The sequence below is a fragment of the Cajanus cajan genome, chromosome 2, assembly GCF_000230855.2.
Source record: "Cajanus cajan strain Asha chromosome 2, NIPB_CcT2T_4, whole genome shotgun sequence".
Lineage (NCBI taxonomy): Eukaryota > Viridiplantae > Streptophyta > Magnoliopsida > Fabales > Fabaceae > Cajanus > Cajanus cajan.
Genome location: NC_138518.1, coordinates 65,458,794 through 65,479,176, shown reverse-complemented (window position 1 = coordinate 65,479,176; position 20,383 = coordinate 65,458,794). Strand labels below are relative to the sequence as shown.

At 30.2% G+C, this 20,383-nt stretch overlaps 2 protein-coding genes across 2 annotated transcripts; both read right to left on the bottom strand.

Annotated features, from left to right (window-relative positions):
* Window positions 1-11: 11 nt before the first annotated feature.
* Window positions 12-6,434, bottom strand: LOC109814505 (mitogen-activated protein kinase kinase kinase 1). The gene is made up of 8 exons (XM_020378957.3): window positions 5,675-6,434; window positions 3,935-4,019; window positions 3,775-3,837; window positions 2,999-3,156; window positions 1,856-1,928; window positions 1,677-1,736; window positions 1,260-1,370; window positions 12-1,027 (listed from the first exon to the last, which is right to left on the bottom strand). Exons 1-8 carry the CDS (start codon window positions 6,319-6,321, stop codon window positions 815-817), a joined length of 1,410 nt encoding a protein of 469 aa, XP_020234546.2. The 5' UTR covers window positions 6,322-6,434; the 3' UTR covers window positions 12-814.
* An 8,278-nt stretch (window positions 6,435-14,712) lies between these two features.
* Window positions 14,713-17,953, bottom strand: LOC109814512 (putative WRKY transcription factor 9). The gene is made up of 5 exons (XM_020378964.3): window positions 17,650-17,953; window positions 17,232-17,369; window positions 16,773-17,138; window positions 16,506-16,619; window positions 14,713-15,723 (listed from the first exon to the last, which is right to left on the bottom strand). The coding sequence occupies exons 1-5, from the start codon at window positions 17,890-17,892 to the stop codon at window positions 15,091-15,093; spliced, it is 1,494 nt and encodes a 497-aa protein (XP_020234553.1). The 5' UTR covers window positions 17,893-17,953; the 3' UTR covers window positions 14,713-15,090.
* Between the last annotated feature and the right edge of the window lie 2,430 nt (window positions 17,954-20,383).

The following is a 20,383-nucleotide window of genomic DNA, read 5'->3' as shown; positions in this document are numbered from 1 at the left end:
ATACTGATTACTTTTGATTAGCAAACAACAATTTTCCTGTTATAAAGATATTATGCAAGGGCCATCATTTTACAATGGAAAATAGATACAAATGCTAGTTCCTGGAAGAAGGAAAAAAAGTCCTGCAATTATATACTGTTTAACTATATTATAAGAGAAGAGGGGGGAAGAAAAAACTACAAAACTTTGAACTTTCATTGTTGCTCTAATAGCACATTGCTTGAACTAACTATTTACCTGAGACCAAGTATCAGCAACCTGCTTGCCATTCTTGGGACTGTACAGTTATATGCAAGAATAATCACATGAACATGAGCTCCTGACAGGATCAAGTGAAAGCAATGGGACCTGACAACTCCACGCCAGATGGCCAACTGTACTTGGCCATAGCAATCTCCTGGTGGGGCCTTCTGCCTTATAGAATAAAGAGCAACCAGTTGGAAATGAAAAGGTCCCTCTCCTTCATTATCCATTTCCCCAATCCAGTCCATACGAAGATTCACACTGGGATTGAAGAGGCATTGCAAAAAGGTGAAAGCTTAGCCTTGTGAAACTCTTGATAATGCATTCACCCCTTTCAATGAACCTACCTTGACCATGGAAATATGGGTTCAACATGGTGGGCTATGATGAGGACATTGAGATAAACAATCAGCCGAGAGTAGTTAGGTCCAACTCAAGCAGATATCTGCAAACCCATTAAACTTGTCCTGGACATTCCACCAGGTAAACCAAGATGTGTATGGAGAAAGATCAGAAAATAGAGGATAAATTTCAACTTCTTAGTGCCAAATTAAGAGGTGATTTAGAGTTCCTATAACCGATAGATGCTCCTATGTGGAGAAGCAGAGCTTAAGGGAGGTAGAAATTTTTTCCTTAGAAATGGATGAGCCGATAGCTGAGCTGCAGTTGGGCGGTTGTTTGGGTTAACTTGTAAGCATCGAAGAATGAAATCTTGGGCATCCTTGGATAAATACTCAGGAATAGGTGGAAGTTGACCCCTACCAATCCGAAATAATGCTTGCATCTGTTTAGACAGAAAAGACATCAGAATACACTATCCCCAGTTATCCAATTTCAAAGAGAAGAGTAACCCACTAAACTAAAATCCTAAATATTTCTTATTCAAAGGGGTGAAAAATTAAAAACAGAAGGTAAAATCTAGTCTCTGATAATCAGGGGAACATAGGAAAGTAAAAAAACTTTAGAACAAGAAAAGTCTGAAAAGATGATAATAAGAAGTGTTACATAATACGTACTCCTTCCAAATCAGAATAAGGAGGCTGCCTTGTCAACATCTCCAGAACTGTACACCCTAAGCTCCATATATCAGCTGCTAGCCCATAACCTTGGTTCTTTAAGTTAACAACCTATTAACCAACAATCCAAAGTTAAACCAGTCACAATAAAAAGCTCACTAGTATAAAAATTAGCGTTTACTGAAACATTTCTCCTAAATCACAAATGGGTGGAGAAACTACAGTTTCGAGATTCTGAATCTGCACTCTGGCACAAGAAAAGCAATGGAATTTTGGAAGCATATACTTTATGTTCTTACAGCAACATTTGGAATATGTACTACAGACTAAAACTGGATTAGACTGCCATATGATCACATTCTAGTTTGTCCTGTGCAGGAATTACTCCAAACAAATGATATAAGAGCAGAGACAAACCTCAGGGGCCATCCAGTATGGGGAGCCTTTGCTTGATTTAACATCATTAAATTTTGTTGCCTGAGAAGGAAAAAGACAAAAAAAAATATAATTTATATAATTACAACCAGCTACCCCCAGTATTTGGATTGCATATGATAAGTAGATGAAAAGAGAAATTGAGTTTTAGTAAAGGTTACCTTTGCCAACCCAAAATCTGCAAGCTTGACTGCCCCATGTACATCCACCAGTATATTAGAACACTTGATATCCCTTTAAAATTGAATATATAGATTTAAACAATCAGAACATAGCAAATCAATGCAAAGTCAAGATATTTCAGAAGTCAAAATCAATGATTGAAAGTAATGTAGTTTCCACTACTCAAAAAAAATCTGTTAAAGCAAACTCATCTTCCCAGGCGGAGAATCATACTCCATTTCTGGTTTCTCAACTATTTTCTTGATATACATACATGTGCAAATAAAACTAAAACACATCCTCCAATATAAGAACAGAAATAATACAACTGCTAGATTACTGACTTGTTAAAGAAATTTCCATGACTTCAGTTGCAAAATATTCTCTTATTATAGGTCCTCCTAAATAGGAACCTTGATTGCTGATAAGTATTAAAACCTTAATTCTGATTCTCCCATTCATAAGTCATATTCAAGTTGCATCATTGGTAGGATTCAATCAAAAACTTATATGAAAATTAGGTTTTAAGTTACCGAATCATTTATATGACTCAACTTCATAGGTCACTTCTTACAGATGCCTGTTTCATTTTTAAAATATCAAATTCTTGAATGATGCCGTCAGTAAGGTTCAGCTCTTAATTTTTCATTTAACAAAATCCAAGGTTATTTCTAAAGGAAATCATCTCTCTAACTATTCTACATTTCAGGTGCATGTCAGACTTAGATAACAAAGCTCCACGCCCCAGTCTACTTCAGAACTGGATCAAAAAGACACTGTACTTAATAAGCTCCAAAGAAACTATAGAGGCTGAATTTCTAAATGTCATAGTCAATTAGTCATACACTTTGAAAGATATCTATTGTCATCCAGTTTCAAGCTGGTATAAAATTCTAGTTAGATGTACAGATGCACAAACACACACACTGGCTGCAGTTGTGAAGAGCCACTTTATTATACAGAACATTCTTGAATATATTTCCCTAATACATTAAGAATGAAACGAAAATATATTGACCCTTTACCACAAATCACTTTAACATCATTAACGAAACCACCTAAATTCCTCACGGAACTCACCCAAATAAGCCGATATTATACAGTCATTGCCAAGTATCATGATAGAAATTCATCCATGTTACCTGTGAACCACATCATGATCATGAAGATATTTCAAGCCATTTAAAATCTGCCTTGTGTAAGCAGAAACTTGAGAGTCATTTAAACGATACTTTTGGTAGAGACTTGCTAATGATCCTTTTGACATAAGCTCAAGGAAGATATATAGTTTACTATTGTCCTGTGAAATACAAAATATAAATATAAATAACAAATAGAAGGCAATAAAAACATTATAAACTCAATTTCTGTTAAACAAACACAATCACACAAAAAATAATTGAGTAAATCCCAAATTTGGTCATCAAAAAAAATTTAGAACACTAATTTGATCTTCAAAAGCTTAGTGATATTGACATTAAACTGAACTTCCAATATTATTTATGAGCACAAGACATCAATTTTTTTAAACAGATTGGTAGATGAAAAATTTCTTTTTTGTTGCATTAAATGCAGGATTGCAAAGAACAGTATTTATTGATTCTATAATGAGAATTGTCCAAAGTATGAACAACTTATCTCCCTCCAATAACCACATGGTATCTCATTCCCTCTTTTTTGTAACACAAAGACATCATTTCCTCCTTCCACATACATAACAGTAAGTACAAAACAATTAGCTATAATTCCCACAATTTCCGAGATGCTTAATGAACAGAGTGATTTGGAGCCAAATAAATGCTTTCAAATTTACAAAATGCTTATTTCAGTTATCTAGGTCCTGGAAATGCAATTATTCTCTCTAGAATATCATATTGTGGCAAAATAAAAGAGACTTGCTTACTAGATAACAGCATACCTTGTCCGAGCCATAATATCGAACTATGTTTTCATGTTCAAACTTACTCAAAAGATATATTTCCTGAAAGGGAGGTCACAGAAATCATATATAAGAATACTACCATGTAAGAATTAATGGATAAATCATAAGATTTAGTGAGAAGCCTAGGTCCTCCGACCTGCTGAAGTTGGAAAATGCTCTGTTTTCCCTGGCTACCTTCATCGAGCAAAGACACCTCCTTTACCGCAAAAAAGAATCCATCACTGCAAGAAAAGAAAATGCATATTAACCCTGTAAAAACAAGATAGATTACAAAGCTAAAAAAGAATAGACCACCTAACACTTTTAAAACGAGCTTGATAATAAGTTTTACAAACCATAGCCATCATAATAGTTGTGGTTTCTCTTATGCGAACTATAAAAAAGTCATATTTAACTGATTATTTTCTGCTCACAGCCGCAAAAAGAGAAAAGTAACTAGGCTCACTACCAGACTAATCTATTATGGGTCTGTTTAATAAACTTCTTCAAAAGCACTTCTAGAAGAAAAAAAAGGAAAGAAAAATGGAATAAGTTTCTCTGTAAGTTAAAATTAGTTTATGCATAAGTTAATTTGTAAAAACTTTCTCATATTGGCTTCTCCAAAAACTTGTTTTTAACTTACATATAAGCTAAGTTTAGCTTATAGAGAAGCTTATTTCATTTTTTTTCTTATTTTGTTCTCCTAAAAGTGTTTTTGAAAAAGTTTATCCAGATACATCCTATATAAAGTTAAAACTTAAAAAGTATTTCTAAAAGCTGAACAATTGATTATAAGTGCATCTAGAAAAAGAAGGGGGGAAAAAAAAGCTACACTGAACCAAACATGTCATCCTGTGATTAATTACTATATCTTTTTCTGTAAGGGTCAGTTTGGATAAATTTCTTCATAAGAACTTCTAATAAATAATGAAAAATGAAATGAACTTCTATAAGCTAAAATTAGCTTCTTCATAAGTTAAAAATTAGCTTGTAGAGAAGCTAATGTGAGAAAACTTCTACAAATTAAATTATGTGGAGAGTCCTAAACCCTAAACCCTAAACCCTAAACTTCTTCAAAAACACTTCTAGGAGGAAAAAAAAAATAGGAAAGAAAATCCAAATAAGTTTCTCCATAAGCTAAAACTAGCTTATGCATAAGTTTATTTTGAAGAAGCTAACAGGAGAGAGATTCTACAAATTAGCTTATGAGGAGAAGCTTATTTCATTTTTGTTTTTTGTTTTTCTGTCCCAGAACTTTACCCAAATAGACCCATACACTAATTTCAACTTTTAGAGAGCTTATTTCCTTTTTCATATAAGTGTTTGTGAAAAAACTTATCCAAACAAGCCCCAAGTCATAAATTGTCCAATAGGGAGAAACTTTCCAAATCCATTCTTCTTATAGGGCACCTGCGGAAGATGTCAACCTAAGTACATGCCTTAGAATGACCCTACATAATAAACAGCTTGGATACACAATTAAACACACCCATCCTTAAAAACATTCATCAAAGGAGGCAGGGGCAGAGTTTTCCTTCGCACTTGAATTTTGCATAAGTTGTGCTATAACCAGTACATCTGTACATGTGTATATAAGCTCAGCAATTATTACAAGATAATAATACCATCTAACTAGCACTCAAGCATTAGGTGGAAATTGAATGCAATCGGAACAAGATTTGATTTAATTCATGTCAGAAACCGTAACGAAAACAAGTTAATACCCAATGAGGATGTTCTTCAAAGCGCAAGTCAGTCCAAACAAGACGGACAAATAACTACCCTAACCTAACCACTAACCAGAACGAGGTCATTAAATAGTGTTAGATTTCACAGCTAGGTTAATTACAAGAACTAGACTCAATCCAAAACGAAGCACGGAAAAGGAAAGACTCACTCAGTGAAGCCTTCGTACACCGTTCCGAACGAGCCGCTTCCCAACACGTCACCCTTCTGCCAGGAGGAGAAAGTCAGGCGGAACCAGCCGTTGGAGGAGCCAAACGGAGAAACCAACTCATCAGCGGCGGCGGCGGCGGCATTAGAAACGGAACAAGCCCTCTCGCCGCCGATGTCACTGTCGTCGTCGTGCGAAGTAGTGAAGGAACCGGAATCAGTGAAGAGCACGCTCCGGTCGCCGTGCCTCAGTCTGCCGACACCGCCCCTGCCTCCATCGTGCTCCCCCGAAGACCAAGGGGAGTCGAGAGCGGGGACGGAAACGATCTCGGGAGCGGGAGCGGGCCGAGTGGAGGAAGCGACGCGGACCTTGCGGGCCTCCCAGTCGGCGGTGGGGATGGAGAAGTCTTCGGGGCCGGAGAGGCCCAAAGTCTGGAAGATGCGGTCGAATTCGCCGTCGACGCCCATGATGCGGAAGCTGGTTTGGTGGTCGAAGAGGGAGGAGGCGGAGGCGGAGGAAGAAGGGGAAGGCGGAGAGGGTGGAGGTTGGTAATCGATGCCCTTTTTGGCGTTGAGGCGCTGCAACCGAGGCTGAGGCTGAGGCTGAGGCTGAGCATGGTTCTTCTTCGTCTTGCTGCGCCTCCAGTCCATTGTACGGACGCGTTGCTACTCAGAACTGCACACGAATCTGCTTAGCACCTCCCTCTTCCACCATTAATTATACTTTCCTGATTTTTATGGTCTTTGCGCTTTCTTTTATTTTATAATTTATAATATAATAAAATTAAATAATATGCTTACTACAAGTACTACTACTGCTACATTTATGCCTTTCCTTCTTTCCACTTTCATTACATGCGCCACAATGATTGCCGCCTCATCTACATGGTTAAATATTACTGGTAATTTTTAGATTTAAGTGTTTCTTTAATTTTATTTTGACACAATACGATAGTAAATAAAAGAAAATTATGATCAAGGTAGACAAATTTTAGTTATATTTCATGTTTAGTGTAGTTGATAATATTGTATTTTATATTAAATCAATTAACGGTTAGTTTCCTTTTACGTATATTTTTAATTTATTATTATGAGTCTATTGATAAATTCTTTATTTAATTTTTATGAAAAATTATGTATTTATTGAATTATTAAAGTTGGTGTAGAAAATGTAATAATTCGTATGCATCATCAATTAACTGTGAAAAATAACTAACATATATATATATATATAATTTTATTTTTTCTCACCAAAAAAAAAAATATAATTTTATTTTTCTAGTAAAGGGGCATTGAGTTTGCGACCATCCCGATTAGGTTGGCATTGTAGCAAATAGAAACCTGAGACAATAAAGGGCAATATCGTTAAATTAAACAACCAAAGAGAAGATACAAAAGGGGGATGGGACGTACAAAACCAAAATCCACGGGGAAACAAAATGAAACACTATCTAAACTTATAAGAAGGTGAAGCTTCTCTATCCTGAACACAAATAAAATAAAATAATAATAGATGGTAAAATTCCACCAACAAAAAATCCTTTAAAGTAGTTTCATGTTACACAAATTTATTTGCACAAGTATTGCTTTTACGAAAAATGTGACTCATAATAAATGTCATAGATTTAGTAAGACAAATAACGTTTTTTCATATATTTATAGTCATAGCTAATCTCCTCGCTACGTTGGAGGCACCTCAAAGGGTGAGATAGTTAGTCCCTTTCCTCGTTTCGTTGGAGGCACTTCAAAGGGTGGGATAGTTAGTCCCAAGATTTAACGCGATTGTATACACAAGGCAAGATTCGAACTCATGACCTTGTTTAAGCGTGGATCAATCCCCTATCGCTGAATCACACGCTTGAGGTTCATACATTTATAATCTACCAAGGAATTAAATTATCATCCTTAAAAGTTAGGACAATGTCTTAGAATCACACTCCAACTAAATAGTGCAAGTTTGCTTTACCGTTTAGAATAACTAAACGTATGCTGAACTTAATCCATCCACACTCATACTTTTCCATTTGAGTGCATTGAAATATGTGTAAATGAGTAATCAAACAAGTTCATAATAAGGTCACTTTAAAAGATTTACTTAAAATTATATTTATTATTATTATGGTTACAACTATTACTATTATTATTGTTATCATTGGTAATATTATCGCTTTCAATTAAAAATATTGTAGGTTAAAAAAATAATTTTATTAGTTTTTTAATAAAACCATTTTTTAAAAAATATTTATACTTTCTCATGTTTTTTCTTTTCAAAAGTATGTTCGGCTTAACTCTTTTTAAAAGTGTCGTTCATACTTGATTTTCTTCGAATTAAGTTTTAGGTTAAAATTCTCATTAGTAAAATAATTTCATCAATTATATCAAATATTATTGACTCAGATAAAATTCTCTCTAAAAGATTGTTTAAGTCTAAAAATAAAACTAGGGAACATAAATTCATTTTTTTTCAAATAATTCTTTACTAATTTCCATGTTAACTATATTCTTAAAATTCGAATTGGAAACTTTTAATTAAAATAAAATAATTATCATGATTTAACAAATAAAAGTAATATATACTTTTATATTTTCAATACTTACATATTCTTTTTTCTTCACCTTCTTCATAAAATATTAAAAATTCATGTGCAAATTACAAGAAGATTTTCTTATTTTTGAGGGTGATTGGATTTCTTTTTGCAGCATTTAAAGTTTAAAATATAATTTTGTAATATACTCTTAGTCTTACATAGGATTTTAATTTCTTAGTTTATGAAAAAATATTAAATTAGTTTTTCTATATTTTTATTTTTGATAAAACTTAAAAAATATTATAATTTTTAAAATACATCATCATTTATCTGATTTAAAACGATTTTCCATAAACAAAACATAAATGAATATACTCTTATTTTTAAAAGTGATTATTTTATCATCAAACACAAATCAAACAGTGGAGGCTATTTTCGTTTAAGCTTCACCAGTAATTTATAATATAATGAATGCTTTTTATATATATATAAAAAAATAATTTTATTATAAACTATGACTATATAAAATAAATATTTGTTATGTGCTTTACACATGCTAAATGTATTAAATAATTATTGTGTTTTTAATATGTTAAAGAAAATTATAATACAATATATACTATATTTCTTTATCATTAAAAAAACTGAAAATCATTTTGTATTTTGTTATTAAGTACTTATAATTACTAAGGAATTACTAACGAGTGTTCTCAAATCATTTGAAGAGATCAAAAGAAGTCTAATAGAAATATTTATATTAAAAATAAAAATTCTGAAAAATTACATGAAATTTCAATAGAAACTGTGAACTTTGAAATTTCAAGTTAACAAGTTATTAGAGCAACTCGTAGAAACAATTTCCTTGACATTTGAAGAAATGTGTGAGGGTATCTGCAGCGGACGGTCTCGGGATTTGACTTTTCAATTTGGATAAGAAAAAAATAAGAAATTACTCATATAAAAAATAATTATTAAAAACAAATAAATAATAAAATAATTTATGTAAAAATGAAAATCAAAAGTAAATTGTCTCTATACTGAAAGTACATATGATACAAAAGTTGAACTTTGGATACGTGAGTGAGTACAGATTATGAATATGGTATAAGTTGCTATACCGTGGTGGTCTCCCATTGGCCGACCAGAGGCAGGTCGGTAAAATGCCGATCACACAAGAGGGACCTAAATATGGGGAGATTAACTGGTTCACTCGGACAATCAATAAGATCCCACGATCCGTGGGAACGGTAATAAATACCGAGAGTTACGAGTTCATAATGGGGCGTGATTTATGAGATCATAAGTGCGATTCATGTCTATAACGCTACACCGTTATATATAGCAATGATTAGGTCTAAGACGGCAGGTTACTCTCATCGAATGTTCTAGGTCAAGATTGCTGTTAAGTTCTTTTAGCTCGGTATCGTTAAGGGTTCTTCGGCGGCGGTCTCCAATGCCGGAACAGTTGCATATTTGTCCTAGTTGAACATGCCCTTTTGAGAAGTTGGATGTGTGTGAGACATTGAAGAGATGTTCGACATTTTGAGAAATTGGATAGTTGTGAAGGATATTCGACCTATTGAGAGTGAGATGGAACATATGTTGAGAGGTTTTGGATATTTTAAGAAGCCAAATACATGAAATATTCAATCTATTAGAAGTTAATGAATTTGAATTTTAAAATTTGTGACATGATAAACAAGAAATTGAGTGGTTAATTCATATTGGCTGGAATTGGATGTATTAGGTGTAAAGGATGTTTCCGCGATGGAGGAAGGAACGAAGGAAAAGGAAAAGGAAAAGAAAACAATGATTCAGATTTCAGAGTCTCTTTGCCTCTTTGGCACGATGTCCTTGGTGGATCCCAAAGTCAAGCAAAAAGGGATTGTATTATATTAGACCCGTCTTTTATTTTGATTAATCTATTTTTTCGTGGAACTTCTACAGTTTCAATCCTTTTTACACAAGAGGAATCCAGCCACGAATTCCACTTTTATATATTTACTATAGCCAGAATTTTAAATTTACAGTGCATGCATGACATATCTAATCAAAATAAATTTTATTTAGTGAGTGTAATAATTATAAAATTAGGCCATATAGTTATACATAAGTATTAAAAAATAAAGTTAGTTAATATTTATATAATTATTTAAAAATGAGTGTTAACAATATTCTCTACACGACTTTTCTTATTATTGATTAAAATTGATTAAAGATTATAGATTTTAATATTTCTCATTTATAAATCATAAAAGAAACTCGTGAAATAAAAAAAGTAAGATGTAATAAAAATTTATAAATTTCAATATTAATTGAAATAAATAAAATATTAAAGAAAGTATTACTGGCATTCATAAATTTAATTTTTAATATTTTTGGTTCAAATGTAATTTATTTATTTATTTTAGTGTTCTTATTTTCACAATAATTGCATACATACATATTTTAATAAAAGTTCCACATAATATTCTTTAATTAAAAAAGTAGTAAAATTTCTGTAACACTACACCAAAATTAAGTTTTTGTGGCAATTAATTTATTCTTTAGCGACCATATAAATGGTCATTATTTTTTTTACCAGCATTTAGATAATGGCCGGTGTATCCAATGTCGCTAATACTATTACCGGCATTTATATAAAATGCTGGTAAAGACCTACTAAATTGTCGGGAAAACTTATTTTTTTTAGTGGAAATTTTTTAGTAGCCATTTTAAAGGCTATTAAAAGTTATTTTTTCAATTGTCTCCTTTCCATCCATTTAGTGACTTTTATCTTTTGCTAGTAAAACTTTAAATAATTTATTCCTATAATTTTTTTTTCTAAATTCATAACTTATATAGTTGTCTTCTATTTATATATTTTTTTAATTGTCTTATCTCTTAAGAGATGTGAGATTTATAAGGTTAAAGTTGCTCTCTAATTGTTTTATAGCACTATTGAACTTGGTAATAGTGGGTGATTTGATATTAATTTATTATAGTGAATTAAGAGTCTAACTCAACCCTATAAATCAACTTATAAGGTGATAGTTATTACTCACTTATATACTATTTAATTATCTTATCTCTAATCGATGTGGGACTAGTTTTTTTCAATAAATAATTGTCGCTAATAATAAACTTTAGTGTAATATAAATACACTTTTAGTGGCTATTATATATTAGCCATTAATATTTTTATTATATAATTAAATAGTAGCAATTAGATTATTGCCATTAAACAATTGTTATTAAAAATAATTTTTGTTGTAGTGTAAAAGTCATGAATATTATATATATGTAGTATATGTTAAAGTTGTTTAAAAATATAATTAAATTTGATATTTTTGATTGGGATGACAAAATATATCTCAACTCTATGAGTACTCAATAAAATACTCTCGATGAGGAGGGTAAATTTGTAACAAGTCCCATAATGGAAATAAGGGTGGAAACGAGAATTTACCTGCAAAAATTATGGGGATGGGTGCAAGTTTGAATACATTTCGAGTCATTCTAAATTAGTTTTAAATGTTCCATATTTGTATTTTGATATATAAGAATTACAAGACAATGACATGTTTGAACTTAAGATCATATACTCTTACTGTTATGATAACCCTAATAGATCTATAAATATCTCGAATTATTATTACTGAATTGCAAGTCATTAACTCATTAATTAATTAATGTTTGAAACTTGTTTCTCTTTATAATCTTCTTCAATCTTAACAAGAGAAGAAAAAAGTTTGTCTCATTAATTTCAACATTTATTATTCTTTTCCATAAAATTATTAATAAATCAAGAGTATTAAAAATAATTAATGTAAAAGGTAAATAAAAAAATTAATTTTATAAAAAGGGACACAAACAATGAAATAAATAAGAGTATGATATACAAGAACAGATGTAACATTTATTTTATTTAAAATTACTCTTTCAACAATTATCATTTTGTATCTCATAAGTAAGATAAAATAATTACATAATCTCTCTATGTCATAATAAATGTTTTATATTTTTATACACAAACCAAAAAAAATATTAACAAAAAGATGAAAGAATATGAAAATTTTATGAAATTGACGTGATATATTATTATTTTTCATTTTTATAAAATTATTTATCTTACTCCAATGGTTCAATTTCGAAGGAATTAATCTTATTTGTTGAAAATGATATAACATAACATCAACATTTATTAGAGATATAAAATGAATAAAAATTAAAATAACACATATTTTAAGACTTATGTTTTTTTTAACACATTAATTATTATGAGACCAATAAAAATAGTTAAAGTAATTAATCTCATAATTCTAAACTTTATTATTTTAAAAATATCCTTAATTTGAATTAAATGGTTTAAATAATAGTTTTATTTAATAACATTACACCTAATTTTTGAGAAATAACTTTTCCTTCGTATGTAACTTGTATCGTCAATGCAACAATAAATATATTTACTTTCGTAGAGATAAGTAGGTGTTTCATACTTTTCGAAAATAGGAAGTACATGTCTTGTTAATAGATTTTACAATATATGAATGATATAAAATGAAACTAATACTCTCTTGGTCCCAATATTTAGTTGTTTAAGGTTAATCCACATTAAATATTTAACAAATGTAAATTTAGATTTTTTTTTTATTCAATATCTATTATTATCTCAACTTCATTTTCTAGTTTTTGTAAAGAATAAGTGGAAAATTGATGAAAAAATATATTAATTAGACTTTAAAATTCTAAAAATGTCAATTAATGTTATTGTTGCTATTATAAAAATAAACAATAAAGAGTGGAATATAAAATATCATAACAACTATAATAAAAATAGAATAAACATATCATGCAATAAAGTAGAGCAAAAATGAATATATAAAATATATAAGAAAATACCTCATATAAAATATGATAAAAATAATAAAACCCAGAGATAAAAAGTATAATAAAACCATATTTAATATATAAAGCGTAAAAAATAAAATATGGGAAATAAAATATAAGAATATTATTTTAAAAAATATTAATTGAAATAATATAATGTTTCAAAATTGTTACAATTTTAGATTCTATCTTAAAATAAATTAGAATTTTAAGTAAGGTTGCTTCACAAATATGTAAGTTACACTTTAAGACAAAAGATGTAAGATTTTCTAACAACCCTTTTCACAAATACTTGTCATAACAGGTAAGCCCACTAGAATAGACTATAGACTCATGCTAGATTTTATCATAAAATCAATTAACATTAAATAAGGTTATTCAAGTATAACAAAATATATATATATATATATATATATATATATATATATATATATATATATATATATATATATATATATATATAATAGTTCTATTCATTGTATTTATAATTTTTTATTTTTGAAAAAATTCCACAACATATGGTAAAAAATACATTTACACAAAAGATAAATTAAACAAGTTGTTACTTCAAGAGTGAAGTTGAGCTCGCAATTTTTTTTTTTAAAGTTTTAGGCTTAAGTTTGTAGATAAAAAAAAATATGATTGGAAGAGAATATTATACACTGATAACACAATAATTGTTATTTTTAAATAAAAATAGGTATAGGAAAATATTGGTTAGTATAAAAATTAAAAATAATCAATTCCCTATTTGACAAAGATCAGTAAATAATTTTTAATTCTCAAATCAATATAATGGGGAAACTAATAATTTCATTTGATTGCAAATGCATTTTTTTTACAAAACGCAATAATATATATATACATATATATATGTGTGTGTGTGTGGTTTTAAAATAATATAATAACAAATTTTATATATAAAAAAAACTAATAAAAGAGAAATAATAAATGCTTAAAATTTTGTCTAAAAGGAGGGGGAAAAAGAGCCAGGGATGAAGCCTAACGTAGATGGTCGGAGGGGCTAAGTATAAAAACTAAGTTTATAATTATATGTATTTTTCAAAAGGATCCCATACAAAAAACAATATATTTATACATAAAACAAATTAAAACACCACTTTTAAGACATAAATTACGAAAAATAGTAATAGGAAGAAAAATTGTCAGCCCTCAAAATTCAAAATTATCATTCAAAATATTAAGTTTTGAAATTCTAAAACAAGTATTTAAAAATAAAAAAAAAGGACTGACTGTGAAAATGTTTTGTCACCCTTCGTTTATTAGAGTCTGCTTTCTTCTTTTTCTTGAAAACTAAAAATAGTTTTGAAAGTAAAAATCAAACCCACCATTATTATTCACACTCCTCCTGGTATTCTAAATATATAGAACTAGTTCGTGACAGATATTGTTATACTTGTATCAATACATGCACATTAATGGACACATGCACTTGAACTTGACGTAGCAATTATGTTCAATTAATTAATCAAACACATAACCAATTTCATTTTCTACGAAGATATAGCTAGTAGCCCTACCCCAGATCCCCCTTCAAAAAGAAAAAAGAAACTAATTTACGAGAACCAAATATATATTTCTTTAACTATGCAACTTGATTCCACATGAGAGTACATTAAAAGGCTTAAAACACAGTTAAGAAAGGCTTTGCATTAATACTTTAATAATTGAGCCTTGGCTAACTGCATTAGCTAAAAGTCCTTCACGTGTATGCCATCCAACTAATTAATTAATCACCCAAATCTTAACTCCACAGCAATCGACAACGACAACAACAAAAAATTACAAGGAAAACAGAAGAAACCACCCCCTGTAAGATTATTTATATGAAGGTACATAAAATGTAATGCCTGATAATTAAGTCATTTGGACAATGTGGTATAAACATTGTCGTATATAATAACATTCACTTTTTTTGTCTTCAAACTTACTCTTTATCATGAAGGTGGAAAATCAAGTGGGGCTTACCATGCATTCAGTTGCTGTAACTAGAGCTAGCTAGCTAGCTACCATTTTGTGATCCACTCCTAGGACCAAACGAAGTACCTATAGGATGAGTAGTGTGGCTCTCTTTATTCATGAGAGATGTTATGGCTGCTGCAACCGCAACCCTAAACTTAGGATCTGAGGCAATTGCGGACACATTGTCGTGATCTATTGCCTTATTATTGCTTTCTTCTGCTTTCCAAATAATTCTATCATGATCCACTGCTCTAGCCTTGTGATGAAAATTGTTCATTGCAATGGCACCACCACCTTGGTATCTGTTTGGCATCCAAGAAAAACGAGGCTCAGTTGTAGGGTTGGAGGAGCTAGCACCAGTTGAAAAACGTAGTGGTGGATCACTGAGGTTGTTGGTGAGATCAAGAACAATCCCTTTGGAAGGGTCACTGGGGCTAATGCTCCTGAAGTTTGAAGCAGGGTTTAGGGGGTGGAAGGTGTTGTAAGGAAGGGGTGCTAATTGAGTGAAACTTGAGGTGCCATCTGAAATGTGGTTGCTTGAGTCTAGCAACATGAAGGAAGCTGCTGCAGAAGCTGTAGAAGCCATAGCAGTTGCACCAACAGGGAGTGGATGGTTATGTGTCCCTTCATAGGTTGTAATAAGTATGGACATGTCATCTATACATCTTTGCACCTATACATGTAAATTTAACAAACATAAGAATTGAATCTGTACCAGAAAGAATCCCATAAAATAAAACAAGGAAATAATTAGATGGTATGAATTTTTGACAATATATATATATATATATATATATATATATATATATAATATATATATATATATATATATATATATATGGACATTGTCATTTTTTTAATATGTAGAAATATTAATCGACTTTGATATTAAAAGTGTTTACAATAACTTATGTATTCAGTTTAATTATCTGATATAGACTTTTTTAATGGATATTACCACGTCTGTCTAATTCCCTGATTTTATTTTATTCTTGAAATTAATTTTTATCAATCGATATACATGCATGCATCATTTTTTATATATTTATATATTTTTTTGTATTATATATCAATGCTAAAAATTTCAGCCTCATAATTTGTAATGGAACATATAATGTTGTTAAATTGTTTTAAATTTTGAGTATTGTACATTTTGATAAAACTAACTTTAAAACATTAAATGTAATTATGAGGTATGTAATAAGAAAATATTAGTGTGGACGCAAAATTCTAGTTAACACCTAGCTAGAGAGGAAAAGGAGATAATGATATGCTATGATAACAAAAGTGATACAAAGAAATAACAAGTAATACGATCGAAGTGTATACATTACTTTTAAATTAATTTTAACGAAAAATTACATTAAAATGTGTGTTTTATATTGAAAAGTTTGAGAATTAATTAATTTTCTGGTGCCAAACCAATTAAAGGGCGCAAATATAGTTGAGAATTACCTGTTTCCTAACGGGGCACCCTGGAGCTACAGTGCAACGATAATAAGCTCGTGGACATGGATTTCCTTTTGCAATTTTCTGCCCATATTTTCTCCATTGGCACCCATCATTCATCTATCATGAACAACACTAGAGATGATTAGATGTTAATGTTGGAGAGTTAGGCTCAAACCTTGTTCTTAAGAATCTAATTTATCATATAATTAATAATGCTAACTAGATTGATGGATATATTATTACAAATTAATATATAGATTTTGAACTCACCGTGGCAGCCTCACATCTTGCTCTAACCGAAACCCTAGCCTTTCTGTTAGGAGGGGAAGCAGCATGTGTTGTAATACCAGGCAACTCATGTGTCCGCTGAAATTTGTTCTGCACTGATGATGCAAAACTTGCCAATTGTTCATCTTTCTTTTCTTCCTTATTATTTCCCACATCACTTTCTTTTTCACTTGTGCTTGGTTGCAACCTTAGTGATAAACCCAATTCACTCTCACTTAAACTATCATCAGTGTTTGGAGGAGATGGAGCTCTTTGAATAATTTTTTTGTTAAAGATCTCAAGAATTTTCGATGGCTCTTCACCACTGCTGGTTGCAATGTCTTGAAGTGAGAGAGAGATTTCATGATCCTATAAAAATGGGATCTATTTATTATTATATGTATAAAATATAGATGTTAGTCAATGAAGATCATCAATATTAAAGAAAACAATCGGATTCACCTTTCTTTTATTGTTTTCCTGGATGGCTGAAAATTTCATTTGCAGATCATAGTAGTCTTTCATTGTTTGTTCCACCACTTTCCTCAGAACTTTGTTTTCCTCTTTCATGCTCTCCATCTCCATTTGTAGGACATTTAACTGTAGGAAAATCATACCCTTTAACTACTTCTATAAAAACAAGTATAGCATATAAATATCATACGCAAGCAATTAAAAGTTATCAAAAGAATTCTTGTGTTTCAAGTTACTCCTGCCTGAACATAAATAAACATTGATATAGGAAACATGAGAATATATAGAGAGAAAATAGTTGGTCAAATTATACAGTTTCAACCGTTAATTTTCTCAATCAGCAGAATCAAATTAAGGAGGTAATAATTTTGAATCTGCTCACTGATATAATGAAAAATCTAATTACCTCTTTTGTTTTTGTGTTATCTTGCAAAGATGTTTCTACCACTGATGCATCGTCTTCAATTTCACCAGTTGGGGTCTCAGGGACTTCTTCCTTATTATTATTATCTGGAATCTGTGTCATTTTCTCTTCCTCCTCATCCTCTTTCACACTCTCATCCATGTCTTGTTTTTGCTCATCATCAGTATCAATCTTCAAAGAGAGATCAATTTCCATCTTTGAGGGTTTTTCTCGTCCCCTACCCATGAATTGAGGACGAGGTTAAGCTTTTGAAGAATCTCTTCCTTTGTCCTCTCCTAGATATATATAAAAAGTACATACGCTACTTTTAAGGCACCAAAGTCAATACCCTCGTCCCGAAGACGTTTCTTATCTTGGACACACAAGGACGCATCTATGATTTGACTTTAGTTGGCTTCTTAATGAACCTCCAATTAAATTAATTACTCTATAAGCTTTCATTTTAAAATTAATTTAATAAACATATAGGCAAGTGGGCACCCTGCTATATTTGATAAGTGAGCCCTCACATTACCAAAAAGACAAAATTAGCCATTGATACTAAGTGAAGTTGATGGTGGGTCATTGACCTTTTTAATTGCCCCTTGTGTGATTAAGAAGCAAATCAAGGTCTTATATAAAATCTCAAGCCAGTGCACAGAAGAAAAAAAGTGAGCCAAAAGCATCACATCACTTCAATTGTTTGACATTATTAGCATAAAAAATCATAGGCTTTTTATCCTCTTAGACCACGTAATTAAGCCGCCTAACATCTTGATTAATTGATGCCATCGTGCTAATTCGCCCCTACTACTCACTCGTGATAATAATACAAAACCTTTTTCATTACTAACACTAGGGCATACTAGGGCATGCACATCGTGACTCCTACCATGAATTGCATGCTTCTCATTTTATCTCTATTTCATGCGTAATAGAGCGTGACTCGCATGAGCAATAATGTCTTTTTACCATGGAAAGAGAAGCCATTGGTGTTGAAGATTGAAGGGGGCACTCGTGCTACATGTGCCTGCTATTACGAACAATTTGACGAGATTCATTTGAGTTTTTTTTTATTATTATTATTTTATTTCTCTTATGAATGGGAAAGAGGGGAAAAATATTCCAAGGTTTAACATGCAGATGATTATAATATATGATTTAATCTGACATCATCTATTACCATGGAATATGAGCCCCGTACGAAATCCCATATGAAGGAAAAAAACCTTGGGATCAGATCTTGATTTTGTCAACTGAAGACCATATTTTAAAGCTCATACATCTCTCAACTCCTACTTCATAGTTTAGTTGTATACTACCTCCCACGTTATAGTTTAATAATCAACAAAAAATAAAAACATTTTTTTTCGTAGTAAACTCCTTCAGTAAGGAAATGAATATATTTATTATGTCATTTGTTTAATGAATTCATACAGCATTTTTTTATGATAATTTTTCTATCTCTTTTTATCACGTCAACTATCGTATCTCACATACTCTTGCTCTGTTCTTTCCATTGTATGGAAAGAGAACTTTCTCCCCTTCTTCTTTGGCGCATTATCTACAATTAGAGTTTTGAATGGTATTAGTTTAATTTCTGCTTTAATTTTAAATGTGGAAAAGATCCGCAACACCCGAAAGTTTATTATAGTTATAGACTGCAGAAGTTACAAAGTTATTATTTTTAAATTTCAATGATATAAAGAAATAAAGTATATGGCTATAAATGGATAAAAAAATTTATAAATAAAATTTGACTTGATTATGTTTTTATTCTTAGTAAAAAGAGTAAGTTTTAATTTTGATCCATATAAAAACAATTATTCATTTTTCATCCTCTAAAATTTAGAATTACTATTTTTAGTTCCTAATTAACTATTTATTTTGTTTATCAAAAGGTAAAGTAACCATCTTGACACTTATATGTGATATTATGTCAATATGATACTTTTAATTTTTTTATAAGTCATTAAAATATATATTATTTATTTACCTTAAAATAATTGTTAAAAATTAAAAATATTAACTTTAGATTTTAGAATGATGAAATTAAAATTTGTTCATCTTCTAAAAAAATCAAATATTATGATTCTAATTTTAAGAGGATGTAAAATAGAAATAAAAAAATAAAAGACTAAAATAATCAAAACTCTTTCATTTCATTTTAGAGAAATTAAAAATATATCTAATTCATAAAATTTTATTAAGAAGATAGTGCAAGAAATATTCTAATACATATATATTAGTCAAACAAAGTAAAATAAAAATATAAATAGAGACATCATTTAGAAAGGGGGGAAAAAAAGAGGCACGTCTTGCATTGGCTTATCCACTTTAAGATACTATTAAAATAAACATACAGTAATTATTATAATCAAATATTAATTAAATTAAGTATAATAAATAGTACTTTAGCATATAAAAAATTAATAATAAAATTTATAAAATTAATTTAATGCATATAAAAATATTAAAAATAAAGAAATTATATAATTATGGTAAATATATAACGATGATGTGGGTGACTGGTTTTTTCATTAGTGTTAATAAAGCATTGATGATGCATGACCATTTTTTTTATTTGTAAGATTGGTTTGTGTTATCCATTTTTGTTGAAAAAAATCAAAATTAAAAAAAAAAATATTTTTTAAAATCCATAAGCAATATTATTGATTTAAGAGTCATTCTTTATATATTTTTAAATAATATATGTCATATATCACACTTCAAAGTT